The 19,875-nt window shown below is 41.1% G+C and overlaps 1 protein-coding gene across 2 annotated transcripts in view; it reads right to left on the bottom strand.

The window, feature by feature from the left end:
- The window catches only part of DOC2A (double C2 domain alpha), a 32,600-nt gene extending 13,867 nt beyond the window's left edge, over window positions 1-18,733 (bottom strand). The window contains exons 1-4 of one of the 2 annotated variants that reach the window (XM_034419715.3): window positions 18,354-18,733; window positions 14,001-14,249; window positions 7,594-7,673; window positions 3,618-3,692 (exon numbers count right to left, since the gene is read on the bottom strand). In XM_034419715.3, coding sequence (XP_034275606.2) covers window positions 3,618-3,692; window positions 7,594-7,673; window positions 14,001-14,229 — 384 coding nt within the window. In that variant the 5' untranslated portion in view covers window positions 14,230-14,249; window positions 18,354-18,733. The remainder of the gene's footprint in view (window positions 1-3,617; window positions 3,693-7,593; window positions 7,674-14,000; window positions 14,250-18,353) is intronic. The other variant, XM_034419716.3, reaches the window with a different exon arrangement.
- Window positions 18,734-19,875: the final 1,142 nt, after the last annotated feature.

The following is a 19,875-nucleotide window of genomic DNA, read 5'->3' as shown; positions in this document are numbered from 1 at the left end:
TGCAGGCAGCTGGCAGTCAGCAGAAGTAGGCTGCAGTACCACTGCACCACCATGGCTCTTAAATTAATTGTTATTGTTAGTCGCGAAGTCGTGTCTGACCCATCATGACCCCATGGACAACATTCCTCCAGGCCTTCCTGTCCTCTACCATCCTCTGGAGCCCATTTAAGCTCACGCCTACTGCTTCAGTGACTCCATCCAGCCATCTCATTCTCTATCGTCCCCTTCTTCCTTTGGCCTCAATCTTTCCCAACATTGGGCTCTTCTCCAGTGTGTCCTTCCTTCTCATTAAGTGGCCAAAGTATTTGAGTTTCATCTTCACGATCTGGCCTTCTAAAGAGCAGTCAGGGTTGATCTCCTCTAGGACTGACCAGTTTGATCACTTTGCACTCCAGCACCATAGTTCAAAGGCCTCAATTCTTTGGCGCTCAGCCTTCCTTACAGTCCAACTTTCACAGCCATACACTGCAACTGAGAAAACCATAGCTTTGACTATATGCACTTTTGTTGGCAGGGTGATGTCTCTGCTTTTTAGAATGCTGTAGATTTGCCATAGCTTTCACTACAGTCTACTCTACTATGGTCACGTGATTACCTCTTGCACTCTTCTGACAAGGAAAGTCAAATGAAGAAGCCAAATTCACTTAACAGCCGTGTTACTAACTTGACAACTGCAGTGATTCACTTAAACCACTGGGGCAAGAAAGGTCGTAAAATAGGCAAAACTCACTTAACAACTGTCTTGCTTAGCAATGGAAATTTTGGGCTCAGTTATGGTCATAGGTCGAGGACTAGCTGGGCCTCAGAAAGCAGCTGACCAGCTTAAAGGGAGATGGCCTGCAGCTTTCTTCCTCCGGGGCCTTGTTACCATCCCTCAGGCTCCAGGCAACAACCTATTTCGGCTACTAACTTCACAATTTCAGTGATTCACTTAACACCGGTGGCAAGAAATTGGGGCAAAACTCACTTAACAAATGTCTCACTTAGCAATAGAAATTTTGGGCTGCAAGTCGAGGACTACCTGTACACTAGGAATAAGCTCAGAATTTTAGGTGCCAAATGCACCCCAAAAATTGAATTTGACTTATCCTTGGATAGAGTGTATCTGTGAGTCTACTTAAAAATATACTTTTTAAAAGTACCTGTATCTCCTGTATGTAAAGTGTACTTCTGCATTCCATATATAGTACAGGACAAAACTATGCATATATCCTGTATATAGGGGCATTTTTCTTGAGATGGGAAGCTATATAGATTTGATTACTAAATAAATTTTCTTAATATTTTGTATTTTTAAATGCTAGTTTTTATTGACATTTTAAAAAAATTAATAATTGTACACTGCCCAGGGCACATTTTGTGAGATGGGCAGCTATATAAATTTGATAAATAAATAAATATGCTCACGGGTAAGCCCATCTACAGATAAGATGACCCTTAAAATTTTTAATCAGAATACCCTGAGAAATGGATAATCTGTAGATTATCCATGGATAAACCAATTGTGAAAATTAATACATATAAACATTTTGAGCATCCATTTATCCACAGGTGGCATATTTTTCCTGGTGTTTTGGTTAAAAATGGAAGGATCGGCTTATCTTCAGATAGGCTTATAAACAGGTATACATGGCAAATTATATTTCTCCTTCAGAATGTTTAATGTGTGAAATAAAGTTTATCCTCACCACCTTCTATGCCAATGTCACACACACACACACACACACACACACCAGTGGTAAAATGTAAAATTTGTTACTACCGGTTCCGTGGGCAGGCTTGGTGGGGGGATAATGTGACTGGGTAGGCGTGGCCAACTTTTTTTTTTTTTTAACTTTAAAAGCATTTTTTCTACAACCTATTCGGCTGCAGAGGTTGTAGAAAAAATGCTTTTAAAAGGCTCTAAAGATCCCAGCTGAGCTGCATGATCATCAGAGGCTTTTTAAAAAAACTTTTAAAAGCATTTTTTCTAAAACCTCTTTGGCCGAAGAGATTGTAGAAAAAATGCTTTTAAAAGGAAAAAAAAAGCTTCTGATGATCATGCAGCTCAGCTGGGCAAGGGTGTGTGGGGGGGAACAGGGATTTTTGCTACTAGTTCTCCAAACCACCCACCGCCATTGCAACCAGATCTAGCGATCCGGTCCGAACCAGGAACATTTTACCCCTGATACACACACTGCTAGATGGCTGCACCTATTACACTTTAGCTGGTTTTGAAAACTTAAGCAGGATGAGTTTGGGTCAGATGGGAGATTGTGAGAAGATTTCCAAGATTCAGGGGGATCTGCAGGGAGAAAGTCAAAAATTCAAGATGGCAGCCACTGCCTTGCAACTGAAGTTCTGCCTCTTTTAAAATGTCTGTGAGATATCTAAAGAAGGGATAGGGCTTCAACTGCATGGTTATCACTGCCTTTTTGGCTTTTCTGGTCCTGCAGCTGAGCTCTAAACTCTTTAAGTCAAAATCCTAGCAACGGAGAAGACTTTTGTGAAATCTTCTTTAACTGGATTTATTGAAAGAAAAGGGAATTAGATTACAGCAGTGTTTCATAGCTTTAACAACTTGAAAAAGATATGGATTTCAACTTCCAGAATTCTCCAGTCAGCAAAGCTGGCTGGGGAATTCAGGAAGTTGAAATCCATACCTCTTCAAATTGTGAGGATTGAGAAATATTGGATTACAGAAATCCTGACCACTGGAGACTTTTTCTTCAGTTCCCATTTAATTTCTAAGTGCACTAAATCAAGATCTTCTTAATTTTCTTTCTAGAGCAGAGTGACAGGCAGGGGAGGTGAGTGCTTTTTTGACAGCAATGGGCAAATGTGCTGGATTAGTAATTGAATGGGCAAATGTGCTGGATTAGTAATTTTGAGAGATTTATTTATTTATATCCTGCCTTTTTAAATTTTTATCAGTAACTCAAGGAGGCGAGCATAGCTAATACTCCTTCTACAGAGTAATTGGCTGAAAGTCACTCACCCAGCTGGCTTTCCATCCTTAAGGCAGGACTAAAAACTAAACCTGGTGATTGGCCAGGCAGCTTATATGTCTAAGGCAGGACTAGAACTCACAGTCTACTGGTAATTGGCCCAAAGTCAACCAGACCACTTTCGTGCCTAAGACGGGACTAGAATTCAGAGAATCCTCGTGATTGGCCCAAAGTCACCCAGCTAGCTTTCATGTCTAAGGTGGAACTAGAATTCCCTGTCCCTTGGTTTCTAGCCTGGTGCCTTCCCCACTAGACCAAACCATTGTCCCCACTTTCAGTCTCCAAGAAGCCTGCAGCATCTGGGAAGTTGGACAAGCATCCCAAGAGAAAGACAAGGCCACTTCCATATTGTTCCCCCCAAAACCAACATGTAATGCACATATAAGGAGTCAAGCTCGTATTGAAGGAGCCTTGATATTATATATTCACATAAAGTTTTGTGGCTATGTGGGACCAAAATTGAGACACAATAAATTTCAGACTGTGCTTACCAAGAGTAAAAATAAAAAATCAAATTGGTGACCCTTTTACATCATGCTGGATACGAATGAGGGTCAGGGCTTCAATCACATGCTTGTAGCCACTTGACCTGTTATGACCCCCTTCTGGCAGACCACCCCCAGGGCTTACCTTACAAGCGCCTGGAAGGAGGTGTAGTTTGACATAAGGGTCAGCCAAGCCATTAAAATCCATTGGCTTCAGTCCCTGGGGAAAAAAAAAACATGGGCATTAATTCCACTCTATTTATCCTTCGTAAAAGTTTGTAGAAATTCTCAGTCATCCAGGTTATAGTTGTCCCAAAGGTGCTTTTTCTGGAGACAATTGGACTTTGTTTTTTCTTTGAAGATGTTTTGCTTCTCATCCAAGAAGCTTCTTTAGCTCTGACTGGATGGTGAGGAATGGAAGGATTTATATTTCTTGCCGACAGCTGGTCATTTGCATCCTTTTAGAGGGTCGTTGAAGCAAAAGGAATGAAGGAATATAAATCCATTCCCCACTATCCTATCAGAGCTGAAGAAGCTTCTTGGATGAGAAGTGAAACATCTTCAAAGAAAAAACAAGAAAGTCCAGTTGCCTCCAGAAAAAGCACCTTTGGGTTATCCTTCGTTGTTCTTTCGGCACATCCACATATTCGGAGGCCTGTAGAAAGTTCTCCACCCTTCTCAAAATTTTAAAATTCCAGCTCAAAAATAGATATTTGTGTTCCCACTCCACTTTATGGATGTGATACTCTGGGCTAATTTCATTTCAGCTGTAAGTGTTGTAAGCAGTAAAGCCAGCTTGATCCTTTCCTCGAAACTACTTGCTGATTAAAGGGGAGGGTGGCAGGATTTATTTATTAAAATCCTTCTGCAAGGGATTGGCTAAGGTTTCTGGGGAAGAGTATCTTTGTCTTTTCTCCACAGGCAGCCTTTTTTTGGAGAAAGGAGTTCGTTGCTATTCGCTTTTTCACTGACAATCTGCAATTTATGAGGGAGAAGAAAAGAATAACAGGGAAAAAAAGATTGAGAAAGAAAAAAGGAACAGAGGGAGTGTGTGTGTGTGTGCGTGTGCGTGTGTGTGTGAGAGAGAGAGAAGTTGATGTCTGCATGTAGTGGGTCCTGATAGTTGACCTAGTACAGGTAGTCCTCAACTTGCAACCATTCATTTAGCAACTGTTCAAAGTTACGGGACTGGAAAAAATGAAAATCATTCCTCACACTTATGACTACAGCAGCATCTCCACAATCATGTGATCAAAATTCAGATGTTGGCAACCGGCATGTATTTACGACAATTGCTGCACGAGGGATCATAAGATCACCATTTGTGAGCTTTCAAAAAGCAAAGCCAATGGGAGGGGTGGGAGGGAAGCTGGATTCACTTAACGTGTGGCAAAAAAGGTTGTAAAATGAGGTGCAAATCATTTCACAATTGCCTTGCTTAGGAATAGAAATTTTGATCTCAATTGTCGTTGTACGTTGAGGACTACCTGTACTTTCTTCAGCTCTGCCTTGGAGGAGGACGGCTCTACGTAGGCAAAAGCAAGAATTGCATAGTCTGTTAAGTGTCTGAATGATTAAGACTCCCACCATGGAATAGGTCTGGGGGGTTTAGTGCATAGAATCATAGGGCTGAAAGGGATCCAAAGGTCTTCTAATATAACCCCCTGCTCTAGGCAGGAGACCTTACACCATCCAGGTCAAAGGGTTGTCTTGAAAACCTCCAGTAATGGATCTTCGACAATTTCCGGAAGTAAGACGTTCTGTTGAGTTATCATTCTCATTGTGAGGAAATTTCTCCTTAGTTCTATGTTGGATCTCTCTTTAATAAGTTTCCAAACATTGCTTCTTGTTTTGCCTTCTGGAGCTTTGGAGAATAAGTCGATCCCCTCTTCTCTGTGACAGCCCCTCGAGTACCGGAAGACAACTATCATAGCCATGCTAATCCTTCTCTTCATTAGACTAGACATACCTAGTTCCCTTAACTGTTCCTTGTACAATTAGAATAGAATAGAATAGAATAGAATAGAATAGAATAGAATAGAATAGAATAGAATAGAATAGAATAGAATAGAACAGAACAGAACAGAACAGAACAGAACAGAATAACAGAGTTGGAAGGGACCTTGGAAGTTTTCTAGTCCCCTGCTTAGGCAGGAAACCCTATACCATTTCAGACAAATGGTCTGAACCATTATCCAACCTCTTCTTAAAAACTTGCAGTGTTGAAGCATTCACAACTTCTGGAGGCAAGTTGTTCCACTGATTAATTGTTCTGTCAGGAAGTCCTTCCTTAGTTCCATATTGTTTCTCTCCTTGATTAGTTTCCACCCATTGCTTCTTGTCCTACCCTTTGGTGGTGCTTTAGGTGCTTTAGAGAATTGGTTGACTCCCTCTTCTTTGTGGCAATCCCTAAGATATTGGAACTCTCCTATCCTGTCACCCCCTAGTCCTTCTTTTCATTAAACTAGTCATATCCAGTTCCTGCAACCATTCTTCATATATTTTATCCTCCAGATTCTTTATCATCTTTGTTGCTCTTCTTGGCACTCTTTCTAGGGTACCAGCATTTTTTGGTATCATGGTGACCAAAACTGTACATACTATTCTAAGTGTTCTTAGTTGAAGAGACACTTGTTCGGCAGGCTAAGGTAAAGAGGCAGTCCTGGAACCAGCAAAATCTGGGAGCTGGGCAGGGGACAGAATGTATCTGCCATCACTGTGGAAGGGATTGCCACTCTCGAATTGGCCTTTTTAGTCACACTAGATGCTGTTTTAGGACCTCCTTCCAGGGTACGATACCATAGTCTCTTGAGACTGAAGGATGCCAATGATTCTAAGTGTGGCCTCACCACCGTGGTATAAATCCACTCCTCAACATCCATAGTGTATCTTCACTCTACATACTGACCAGTGGGACTTTCTAGGTGTTTCCCGATTGCAATCAATTCTCCATCCAGTAATGAATTTGTTAGATTATTCCAGAATTACAAATGGCGAGCTCTCTGCCATAAGGAACAGAGCACCAAGCAGCATAGTTTGTAGGGAATTCATATCTAAACTGCGGTTGGACTTTTTGAAACTCCATTACGGAAGCCTTAATTTACCTTCCTGGCTAAGAAGGCGACCTTTATGCCATCGGTGGCCTAAAGATGTCACTTCAAATCCCAGAACTATTGGTGCTGTGCATTTTAAACCTGTTCAGAGCCATTGCAGAAATTCCAGCTAAATTATCCTCGTTGGGGAATTGCCACAGGGAAAACGATAGACCAGTCAGAAAAATATTTTTAAAGCTTCACTCATGTAAACATACCCTCTAAATAGTTTGCACACAATCTCTAGAGATGCAGAGGGTGACGCCAAGGAAACAGAAACCTGCCAGTTGGGAATAAGGGTCATCTACTCTTTTCGAAGTGGCAGGCTCTGGGTTAGTTTTGCTGTGGTTCTGAACTGCCGCAGTATTTCCCATGCTTCCCCCCCCCCCTTGCCCTCTTCTGTTGCCACAGCAACGCCAGATGCCTGCGGATACCCGGTTGCCTGGCGCGTCGCCGCTGAGATGCTTGAAGATGCTGCAAGCCCACCAGCTGGGAAGGAAGAAAGGGAGGAGGGGGTGTTATGTATTGCTGGTGTGTGAGTTGAGGGTCAGGGTTGCAGTAAAGCGGCTGGGTGAAGACCCTGGAGGTTTGGTTTGACACTTGAAGGGTACTTGCCTTACTTCTAAAGGCTTTGTAGATGGGGTAGAGAGAAGGGGCTGAGTTTGGAGGAGAAAAGAGAAGCTAAAATGAGCATTGCTGGTTCCATAATGAGATTTCCCACCCCGGTGTGGCCTCTTTTATTAAATCAAGGCCGTTTATTATGAAAACGCAACATGTGATGCAGAAAGGCTGAATACAAAGGAATGGAGGGTGCTAGAAAAGCAAACAGTGTCTTTTCAACAAACCTTCCACAGCCTTCTGTTCTCCAAGTAAGTTGAGTAGCAGCCTTTATTATCCCCCATTGCCAGCACGGGCTGTGTCTCCATTAACAAAAAATTACAGGAGATGTCCGAACCCCACCAATTTGCAGAAGCTGCTTTAGAAGAGATTTTTGAGGACCAGTAAAGGAACAAATGTCAGAATGATTACCTTGGCTCGTAGGATGGTGCAGTCAAGGGTGCAGCTTTCTGGATCATAGAGAATATCAAATTCAAGAGTCCCAAGTGTTGCTAGAAAAAGGCCAAGCAGTAAGGAAAACAAATGTTTAAAAGAGATCCATTTTATCAGTGTTTTCCTTCAAGCTTTCTTTCCAATCCCACTCACAATCTGCAAATTCAGCTCCATCCATCTGTCCAGACCAATGTTTCTCAACCTTGGCAACTTTAAGACATGCGGATCTCAACTCCCAGAATTCCCCAGCCAGTCATGATCCAGACAAATTTTCCCCACCCAACCTTGCTTCAGAAGAACTGACTAAAAGTTCCATCAGGCTTGGCTAGCATAGCCATATCTGAACTGGTTTATATCTCTGCATTTGCCCATTTGTATACAATTGCACAAAGATTGGCTGTGAGTTCAAATAATATCAGACGGTGCTCTTATGTTGTTGGCTGGCCAATACTGCCTGTCAAAATGATCCTCTACTCCAAATTCTGTACATCTCTATGTAAATGTTCTCTGTCTGTGAGCTATGCATAGAAGTGCACACTTTCATCTTGAATATCTCAAGCGCCCCACTTCCCTTTCCCTCTGATAATCTAATTTAGACACCAGAAAAACTGAATGTGATGTCCTGAATTAACTGCACAAATAAAGTAGATGTGTTTGAAGATGCATAATAATTGAGCTTGGGACAAAGCAAGAAACATGACACGTTTCTGAATCAGCCATCACTAAACACATAGAAATAAAACACATTAACACACCATTCAAAAGAGAGGAAGGAAACAAAAAAACCAGAATACACTTTCTCCAGCAGTCAACACCCAGATAAGCAAGACAAGACAAACCATCAAGCAGAAAACAAAATCCTAATTAAGGAACTACTAAGAAGAAAACCAGGGGATCCCCTTACATCCCCATACACTGATGATGTTACCTAGTTGGGTAATGAAACGTCTGAAAACAAACAATCAAGCTCAGAGACCACCAAGGACTCCACAAAGGTAAGTGTAAGAAATATTCTATTTTCTTTATCACTGCCTCTTTTTCCCTGCAAATTAAACTTCCTAGAATACTATGTCTTCTCTCTGGGACAGTTGCCCAGTTGTGAATTATTCAGGAGTCACAGGGGTGTCTGCAAGGATTGTTAAAAAAGCAATCAAGAGTGCAGCTGCGACAGTGCAATTCAAGATCTGTTTGTTTTTTAAGTGCGTTGCATATGTGACACACCTAAAAACCAGGCACAGCAATGATCACATCATTGTTTCTGCCACCTTGACTTTTTGATCATATCTTGGGGACTCACTATTTACTTCTGCTCCTGTTTTTCTCTAGGTCTGGAGAACTCGTTGGCCTTCGTGAATTAGAGCCTTTCCCTTGCTCCTATCTTCATAAAAGTATTTACACATTTGGATGACATTTATGAGCAAATAAATCCATCCAACCCACCCAGCCATCTCTAGAAGTCCCATCTAGAAGACTTAATCTGAGCCATGTAGGATCTATTTGTAGTACCTCAGTGGCAAGAACAAAGCATTCTCTCTTTTATGTGTTCCAAGACGTTGTGATTGATCTATAAATTGTATGGATCAATAGTCTGCCACAGTAAAAAGGTTTCTTGGCCTGGGTCATGGATTGCGTTTTGTCAATTTTGGCAGGAAATTCACTTCCATTTGCTTAGCCTTTGGCCTATCGTTATTGCCCCATTTCACAAATAGGGCTTGTTCACCAAATGCGCTAAGTCATAATTTTTTCCAGCTTGGCTGTGTTATATAAGCACAGCCACTGTGTCTTGTTTATGGCACTTAACGGCTCAGCAGGTAGTATGCACCCTACCAATTCTTCACTAAACCATGGTTTAGTTATTGATAGGAAGGAGTTAATTAGTCCTGAGTCCATAAAACTCAACCGGAAGAGAAGAAAGAGGATGGGCTTCCTCTCCTCACTCATCAATTCCAGGCATTACTTGCTAGTCGGGAGCTAGTGGTCAGTGGTTAGGCTCCCTTTCTCTGCCTGAGAAAAGCCAGATCCCAGAGCGCATGGCGAGCATGCACAAACTGCTGATGAATGATGCATGGAGATCAGGAGCAAAAACCCGTAATGCATTCTTCCTTTCTTCTCACACTCATCCCCTGGCCTTCAGCCAGGCTGCATAATTTTAAAGCCCACATGAAACGGACTTACATGTTCCTACACATGTGTTATCAGACTGTACCTCTCCTCTTTGTATTGGGATACATTTATTTGTAAGGGTTTCTGGATGGCTATCTGTTTTGGTGCATGCCTTTGTCTGGTAGCATAGATCTCTCTCTCTCTCTCTCTCTCTCTCTCTCTCTCTCTCTCTCTCTCTCTCTCTCTCTCATTCTCTTGTGATCCATTCATCTACAGTATTCACTCCTATTGTTGACCTGGAATCTGGGGAGAGCCTAGAAGGTGTGTATGTACAGATGGCACCGTTATCTCTAGATACCTGCAGGTCTGTGGAAAGTCCCCAGGGAAACACCCAATGTCCTGAGATGCCAGGGACCACCCAGTGTCCCTAAAGAACCTCCCTATATACTAAGAACATCTTGATATCTTATCTACTGTGTGCCAGACTTTCTGGGTGATTCCTGTATCTCTTATGTGCCAGCCTTGCTGGGTGCAGTGTAAGAAAAAAGGTATAAATACAAGAATCTTTGTGTATTCGGGGCTTCCTCTCTGTTAGAGGGGCCCGTTTTTGTTCAGCTGAATACCTGATATTTGTCTCTATTTTACCAAGCCGCACCTCAAATTCGGCACAACGCTATGTTGGCTTCCTTTTTTCCCCTTCCCTTGCTCTGTACCTACTATTCATTTAAGCTTCCTTCCTTCCTGCTTCCTGCTTCCCTTCCCTTCCCCTTCCTTCCTTCCTTCCTTCCTTCCCTCCCTCCCTCCCATCTTATGGGAGTCGGTGTCTGTATGTGTGTGTGCGTACATGCACCTGTGGGAGAGCATATAAATGTAATGTCTCTTTTATGCTGGGCTATGTTAACAGTAGAGGTGTGAGATTGTGAGGTTGTTTTTGTTAGAGAAGATGCTTGGGTGAACATTTGCATGCATAGGTTGTCCCAGAAACATGGGTTGTGGGACTTCAATAACTCTTCTGATGGAAAAAGGGGAAAAACCGACATCTTGAGTTTTTAGTGCCATTACATTTTTGAGGACTGTTGATACCCGTAGTTCACGTAACTCTCTGCACAGGAATAGTAGGTATGTGCTTGCGCCGAGACAAATAAATGTGCACAGGCTTTACCAAATCTTTTCAGGCTTTGAATTTGGTAAAGCATGCGCATATTTATTTGTCTCAGCACAAGCACAAGCACAAGAAGGTGAGAACAGGGCATGTTTCCAAAAGATTTGGTTATCCAATGGCTATCTAGTGTTTCTCCTAGTCCTAAAAATAAATGTGCACAGGAACCAATTCTTTCCTTCATCTATGCCTCTCCCACTACAATACCAGTTGCATTGTGAGTCCTGTGAGAAGAACAGTATCAGCATGAAAGCTACAGTTTACCAGATCCAGGTTTCAGGGATTCAGAGGAACACTTAGAGGTCAGCACAGAGTTTTCTGTATCTTTTTACTGCCACCTAATGGTTAGGCATATTTTTGCAACCCAGATTTGCTAGTTGCATTCTTGTTCAGAATCCATTTGCCAACCACAGGTCTCCGGAAAATTCACAGGCAGCCCAAGTAGCCTTTCCCCACGTTTGCCCCAGTAGAGATTTCCACTTACCTTCGCTACCCGTTCGGAACTGGGAGAGTGCTCATGGCGCTTCTGTGCATGCGCAGAGCGTCCATGATGACGTCCGGATGGGTGGGCGGAGCCTCCCACTGCTGCCACTACTGGTAGAAACCCACCACTGATTTGCCCCCCAAGCAGCAAATGATAATCCCATGAAGCCTTGGAGGTTCCCCTCAGCCATTTTGACTACTCAAGCCAACCCCAAAATCCACAAGGAACACCTTTCAAAGTCCCAACTATACTGCTCTGTGCTTGTGTATCACTGTCTAGTCCCTGTATTGAGAAAGCTGTGATGCAGGGCCTATTGATGCAAGATTAGCATTTCCTTTGGAAGGAGACGGGGAGGCATTGGTGCTCCCTAAGGTTTGGCACTCTAAACCAGTGCCTACTCAATTTTAGCCTAAAGTTAGCTCTGCTCTGACGGGTAGCAGAGTCGGAGAATAAGCTCACCGTACCTTGTGATCTAATGTAATGAGGAGGTGGGTCCCCAGGAGGGAGGAGGTGCATGCCAGAGGAGTAAGAGGCAACTCAGCCCAGATGCCGAGTGTGAGAGAAAGAGGGTGAAGACAGACCCACCCTAATACCTCACAGAGATGTAGAGTCCTCAGTCAGATAAGATTTTGTCTATAGAGGTGAAACAATAAAGGATTCAGCTTGAAATGATTGCCTTGTATCATTCTTGATTTTGGGTCCGACAATCTAGAGACTCTTTAATCACAGTAGATTATAAGTAACGAAACAAATATTGGAGAACTTGGCCATACAAGAATTGCTTATGAGAAAGATAAACATGAATTTGTGCATGTGCCTGTTTCAAATTCTGAGTCCAAAAAGAGCCCAGGATGGTTGAGACAAGTTGCTTTCATGTGTCCCTCCAGATGTGAACCCTGTTACTTGAGTCTCTTAATCTTGCCTCATACTAAATAGATTGATTTGCAAAGGGTGGGGGGAGAATCATATATATTATTCATATTATAAAAAATATATAATATTTTTATAAGATCTTCTAAGTAAGTTTGCTCAAAAGTACAACTTTCCCCATTCCGGTTGTGCTTTAGAGAAGAGAAATTACCAAATCATGTTCTGCAGACCTTTTAAGTTTATCTTTTACTATGGGCCAGTGTGCATGTATTATTTTATTGTGCACTGAGTGTGGCTATTTACAATTAAGTACGACTGCCTCAGGGCAAAGATAGGATTCTGTTTTCTAGTTCTTGCCTGCATTCACTCAGCCTAAAACCTCAGGAGATTCACTAGACTTTATTTCCAGATCAGTGTGCAAATGATAGGGGAGAGGAGATGTCGTGAAGGACATTTTATAGCATATATGACAAAGAATAAGCAAGATTCAGAACAACATGATGGTTACACTTAAATATCATAATGGCAGACCTGTTCACAAAAATCTCCTCAGAACATTGGCCATAAATGTGACAAGAGTTCATACAAACACCACTTTTAAGTGAACAGTGCAGTGGATGAATGTTTTGAAGGAAGTGGAACTGAGGAATATGCCTCTCTAGAAGAGAGGTATCTCACTTTGGGCAGGTGATGTAAGCGAGGGTGGATTTAGATAAAGTATTCCAGGTAAGATTGAGAAACAAAGAAGAAAGGGAAAGCAATAGAAATGATGGTTGGAGGGGGAGCAAGGACATACAGAATAACAGAGTTGGAAGTTACCTTGGAGGTCTTCTAGTCCAACCCCCTGGTGGATCCTATACCAGGGGTCTCCAAGTATAGCTGGCTGGGGAATTCTGGGAGTTGAAGTCCAAAAGTCTTAAAGTTGCCAAGTTTGGAGACCCCGCCCTATACCATTCCAGACAAATGGCTGTCCAATTTCCTCTTAAAAACCTCCAGTGAACATTCCTTGAGGAATTATGAGCTTCTGTTAGAGACAAGTTGAGAAGATGAACATTTTTTTTCCTGTGACAGGAATTACTGTTGAATCAGTGGCACCTAATCAATCAGTGAAGATTCAATTGTCCATATTTTTGAGAACTGTTTCGTAAGACAGACTTGTTTACAACAAACATATTGTTTGGATAAGAGAGCATTTGAGAAAATATGGATGTCAATGTGGTTATAAGTTGACATTAAAGTGAAGGATGAGCCTCTGGATGGCCATTCACAAAAGTTTAATATGCCTTTGTAGGTGTGTGGGGAAAAAATCTAAATATGAGTGAGTAGATGGGCGCAATATGAGGCAGTCCTGCTGGTTCTATTCGCACATTATTCTTAGCCTTGTTTGAATTATTGAACAAACTATAGTGACTTAGATCATACATCTTGCTAAATTATAAACCATGGCTGACAAACCACAATGGTTGTGTTCACATTGATTGAACAAACCATTCATGAGTTAGTTCACACATTCTGCTACGTCAAAATCAAACAAACGTATTGTATGGCACATAGATCTGTACAAATCCAACTGCCAACTGTCAAGCATCTATATGTGGAATTTGCATTGAAGTAGTCTCTATCTTAAAACATAGGAATAGAATGTGAAGTGATAGTCAATGAAAGAGAATCTTCATGGAATGTGCGATGTAGCCAGCTGTTTTCTCTTGGATTAAAAGATAGTTTGATCAAAGCTCATGTCTTCTCTACAGACAGGGGAATTATACTTACTGTTCTCATCTGAATCATATCCTTCAGTAGATTCTCCTTCCCCAGTTCCTGGGGGTACAGTTGTTCCTTCACCCCTCATCCTATCTTGTGTCGTCAGCACTCCTTCCAGCCCAGGATGTGGAAAATAAGCTGAGATTTGGGCAATGGGCCGTATTGGTCCTGGGGACACATCGATGGCCATGTGCTCTCGGATAGGAACTGATGCACGATCTCCACGGCGGACAGTCATTGGAGGAACAATCAGCTATGCTGAAAGGGGAGAAAAATTCACTCATTAATTTTCATCCTCTATTTCTACCTCAGTTGTACATTGGTATGCAAAGCTGCCTTAAGTTTAGGCAAACTTGCTTGAATTGGGCTTGATTCTCAAGGAAATACGGATATGTTCTTAATAAGTGGCATTCGGTTTCTCCAGAAATGGGAAACTTTAAAATGCAGCCTAATGTTTCGGTTACTGTATGTAAATCTTTCAAGATTCACCCATGTGGTGACAATGAAGTTGAAATCATCTCACACATTCTCTCTCATTCTCTCCCTCCCTCTCTCTCTCTCTTCTTCCCTGCCTCCCTGCCTCTCTTCCTCTCTCTCTCATCTATCACATTGTTAAGCTGCATATCTCCCTTACAGAGCCCTTATTATATTATAAATTTTATAGAGACATCAGGTCAATCTACCCTGTACTCCTAATTCATAAATTCCCTCTAAGGCCAGATAAATTTTACATGAACCTTCACCTTCAAGATTTAAAACCATTCATTACATGGGCAGTAGCTAAATTTTATGTTACTGCAATGAAAGCATAGCAAGATATAATTAGTAAAGACATAATTACCTTTGTTTTAAGTAATACTTCGGGTTTGAAACATCTTAACTAATATTTGTTTATTTACATCCTGCCTTTATTATTTTTACAAATAATTCAATGTGGTAAACATATCCAACACACCTTTCTCCTACTATTTTCCCCACAATAACAACAACCCTGTGAAGTGGATTGGGCTGAGAGAGAGTGACTAGCCCAGAGTTATCCAGCTGCCTTTCATGGCTAAGGCAGGACTAGAATTCCCTGTCTCCTAGTGATTGGTCCAAAGTCACCCAGCTGGCTTTCAGGGCTAAGGTAAGACTTGAACTCAGGGATTTCTAGTTTCTAGCTTGGTGCCTTAACCACTAGACCAACTGGCACTCCTAATTCAAGGTGGCAAACATGTTCAACACACCTTCTTCCTCTTATTTTCCCCACAACAATAACCTATAATGTGGATTGGACTGAGAGGGACCGACCCAAAATTGCACAGCTAGCTTTCATGGCTGAGGCAGAAATTGAACTCATGGTCTCCCCCTTTCTAGCTAGAACCTTAACCACTAAACCAAACTGGCTGTTTGTTTGATGAATTGTTAGGGGGGAGATATATATATATGTTTTAGATATATCATCTGGGTAACAACTGAATTAACATAGTAATAGAGGAGTGAATGTTATACTACATGATTTATTTTGCTACTTGTTAGTATATTATTGTATTCATTTGCTTCACACTGTTTTTGTACTTTTAAATTTTGCTTGTCATTGACCAAATAAATATTATTGATTCATTCTCCCTCTAAACGAGAATGATTGGCAGGTCAAATTTGCTACTTTGCAGAGAGGCAAAAGGCAAGGCAAAGATTTTTTTGTTGTCGGAAGAATTGAGAAATTCAACCAGGCATTATCTTTAAAGGAAACCAAAATAATTTCTTTCTTTGAGCAAGTATTTCTGTTTGTGATGGTGAACTACAATTTGTATTAGGTAAGAAATATCTATTACTGTTTGTGTCACAGGAGGAATAACCAATATTTAAGTTTTGAGCTGAACATTTCATTATTTTCTTTATAGGGTATCTCAGGTAGGTTTCAGGGAAAAAAAACTCTGGCAGAAAAAATTGATATTTTCTAGGCAAGAAATGCACGTCTCCTAATCACGGTAACCTTGATGTTAAACTGGGTTTCTCAACCTTAGCTGCTTTCAGATGTTTGCACTTAAACTGGCTGGGGAATTCTGGGAGTTGAACTCTACACATCTGAAAGCGGCCAGGGTTGAGAAACATGGACTAAACCATAGGAAATTGGCTATGTCAAACAGCCTAACAGCCTAAGGCTACTTACTCTATGTTGACTATGTTTGATGATAACCCCTTGTATTCAGAAACAGATGTGCAGAAAATGGTTGGTAAGGCATGGTACAGTATATAGAGTTTGAATGATGACTGAGAATTCATTTAGTAGAACTGTGAGCTTCCTTAAAGACCTGTCCAGCCTTATTGCAATGTTTTTAAGCATGCTTGTGCTTGTTGATTTGCTTTTTTTATGTTTTGACATTTTAGGATTCTTCCCAGCCTACTAACAGATTGCATTTAGTCCTTAGTAACTTACTTTCACTGGAATCCTCTTAGTAACCCCTCACTTTAATTTACTACTAAAGAAGAGGTCTATGGTTCCTCCCAAAAGTGTGTTATCTCCACAACATTCCTGTATTCCTATATATACCCCAAATCACCACTACATTCCATATCATCAATTCTATTAGTTAAATAGATGTCACAAGTCACATTAAAAAAGTCACCTTTATTTTTCTATTCTGAATGATGACTTCAGGAAAAGAAGATGTTTTCATTTTTTCTATTGCAAATGTAAATCTAAAATCTACAGACCTTTATGTATCAGAAAAAGCTAATACATCAATGCATGTAGGAAATGTTACATAAAAAATTGAATAAATGAGGAGACTAAGCTGGTGATTCTATCTCCACTTATTTTTTTATGTTTTACATAACCTTACTACACCCATTTGCTGATTCTTGTAGGAAATGGACCCAAACCCTTTTCTTTTTTTAGTTATATTTTTCTGAACCAAACTCCAGAGTTTTTCACAGATTTATTTCTCCCAATCCCATGATCCACTCTGTGAGTCACTTCTTCACTTCCCAAAATTTGGGCTGGGAACCCTTTTCTGGCTGTTCCCTAATTTGCCCAAACTTTCCCTGTTTGGGTGAATAAAGTGAATGATTATTTTATAAAGAGATTTCCTTTTGATTTCTTTCTCCTAACAGAAAACATTTCAACAGATATTGTTGCTGAAATACCATTAATACTGTTAAACCCATCTTTTCAAAATCATGGTTCCCGTTTCCTTTGTGGCAAGCAGGTTAAAAGTTAGGATGTTGGTGCAGTGAACAAACTGACAACAGATTTTTTTTAAAAAAAATTCTAAACATCCGAACTGTACTGTTTGAAATAGCCTGATGCGCTACAAGACTGCAGTGGTCTAGCCACTTTATAGGAATCAATTTCCACTGAATTCACTGAGCTGAGGTTTATTTCTGAGTAGACAGAACTGCATTTAAATAAAAACAAGAAGAAAAAGGGTAAAACAGGCATGAAATCAAAGGTTAGTAGATCAATGCAACATGAGAAATGGAATGTCAGTCAACAAAATTTCAAACTCCAATTAGAGCATGTTTTGCAGCACTAGCCTCTCTCTATCTCCCCCCCCCCCCAATTTTTAGGGATGGTGAGATGATTATAAGTGAATTAGGAATTTCTCTCTGTTGGACACTTAATGACATTTTAATAGAGCAGTATATTTTGAAATTAGTATTGGTCCGAGGCTTATTTTACATGAATTACATGAATTTGTTTTCTTAAACAATAGTCACAGGATGAATTTGCTGAATTGACTTGTGGTAGTTTTTTTTTCTTTTTAAAGAGAGAGGGGAGAGGGAGAAGTCTGCATAAAGGTATTTTCTTGAACCAACCTTGCCTCAGTCCACCAGTTCTCAATCAGTTTCATAGCTTCCCAGAATTGCTCTCTGCATCAATTCCCATCGCAGGAATCAATTTAGCCATCTCTGATTCTTGACACCTTTGATTTCACCCCAACTTTTCCCCTGAATATCCTACCTCTGTGCAACTGATGTCCCTATGTTTTCCAGATTACACTATGGATGCCTCTTATTCTTTGAAGAAGCACTGTTTGAATTGCTTTCTACCCTGATATCCTCCAATCTTCACTCTCCTCACCCCTACATTCCAGCCACTGCCCCCCAAATTCCCTTTTTGGCCCCATAGCAGTCTCCTCCCAACTTGTCTCAGCCTTTTCCCCATTTCCCGAATATCACCTGCCGAACAACTCTGCCAAGTCTCTGCCTTCTTGGAAACTCTGCCAGATTGTGACCCCACATTTTTGTCTCTCCCCAAGTTGCACCTCGCAACTATCTTCACGCACCCCCCTTTCTTCCAAAGGCTGCACACTCAACCCCTTCTCCTACTCGGTCCCACGGGACTCCCCCCTCCCCCCTCCCCCCGCTCCCTCTTACCTGGGTGCAGATCCCGTCAACAGGTTTCAGTGAGGAGAAGGTGATGCAAGGAATGAGCGGAGGGGATCGATTGGGGATCCCACGGACTTCGAGAGAGAGAGCGAGCGAGCGAGCGAGAGAGAGAGAGCGAGAGAAAGAGAGAGCGCACAAGGGAAGGGGGGGTTGCAGTCGAGAGGTGGAGACTATTGTTTCTATTGAGAATGGGAGGGGGCCGGTGCAGAGATCTGATATGGAATACATAGATTAGATTAGAGAATAATAGGCGGAACTATTAGACTTTGTATGTGTACTCAGCCATAGCAAAAAAAGAAAAAGAAAAGAAAAAGAGAGAGAGACAGAAGTAATCAGAGGCTAGCATGGGTAAATCAACTACCAAGATTGAGGCGAGATAAACTAGGTGTGTGCGTGTGTGCCTTGGGGGAATAATGATTTTTTAAAAAATCTCCTCTACAGTTTTAATTGGACAGAGAGAGGTATGTATTTTAAGCTTTGCTCATTCTTTCTCCTAAAGAGAGCAGGAGAAAGATGAGAGTATAAAGAACGATGAATTATTAAATACTTCTGCCACATCCCATGGTCTTAAGGTGGGTGCATTTCCTTAATGAAATAAATAAATAAATAGATAAATAAATAAGAAGCTGCACTCAAAATATGGTTGAAGACATATCCATAAATGCAAGAGATAATATAGGGCAGAATAAGGGAATAGAATAGAATAGAATAGAATAGAATAGAATAGAATAGAAATAGAATAGAATAGAATAGAATAGAATAGAATAGAATGCATTTCTATGATTATGAAGTTACATAATATAACAATTGTATTACACAGATTATATAATGTGATTGTTAATAAGGAGGTTTTGAAAAAAAGGAGGAAAAAGAGACTGGTACACACTATAGGTGAGGTGGGGTGAAGGGGGGGAGTGAGTATTCCCAAAGAGGTCTGTAGGAGAAAATAAGTGTGTGTGTAAATGTGCAGATGCTAGAGTGTGAGGGTGTGTGTGAATGGGGGAGGGGAGAGAGAGAGAGAGAGAGAGAGAGAGAGAGAGAGAGAGAGAGAGAGAAGTTTTAAGTGAGGAGAAGGACTTGGGCAGAAATTGATCAAAAGTAAATCACCTGGTTTCTTTCAAAAGGAAATTGTTATTTTTACTTCTGCTGGAACTCAGGTTTATCTAAAAATGCTACTTTGTGGGTACACATTCTTCCTGTTTCTAATGTGTTTTGCAGTCTGTAGTTAATCTGGATTTTTAAAACAGATGCCAGGTTTGAAGATGGCCAGAAGAGATTCCAATAAGTGGCTTTCCAGGAGTTAGCATACACTCCATGCATTTGGCAGGATGATAGATTAGGGCCGACAACTCACCCTGAAACCTTTCCTGAAGGCTCCAACTAGAGTTCCCCAGTCATAAAGGGTCGTAATTGCTCCCTGATGGCCATCATTTCTTCCATTCGCTATGAAGGAGCATTTCCAGAATCAAAACAAAAACATTTAAAGCTGCACAGTAGCATCACTTCCCTT

The sequence above is a fragment of the Pantherophis guttatus genome, chromosome 4, assembly GCF_059756535.1.
Source record: "Pantherophis guttatus breed Tessera chromosome 4, ASM5975653v1, whole genome shotgun sequence".
NCBI classification, from domain to species: Eukaryota; Metazoa; Chordata; class Lepidosauria; order Squamata; family Colubridae; genus Pantherophis; species Pantherophis guttatus.
This window is presented reverse-complemented; position numbering and strand designations above follow the sequence as displayed.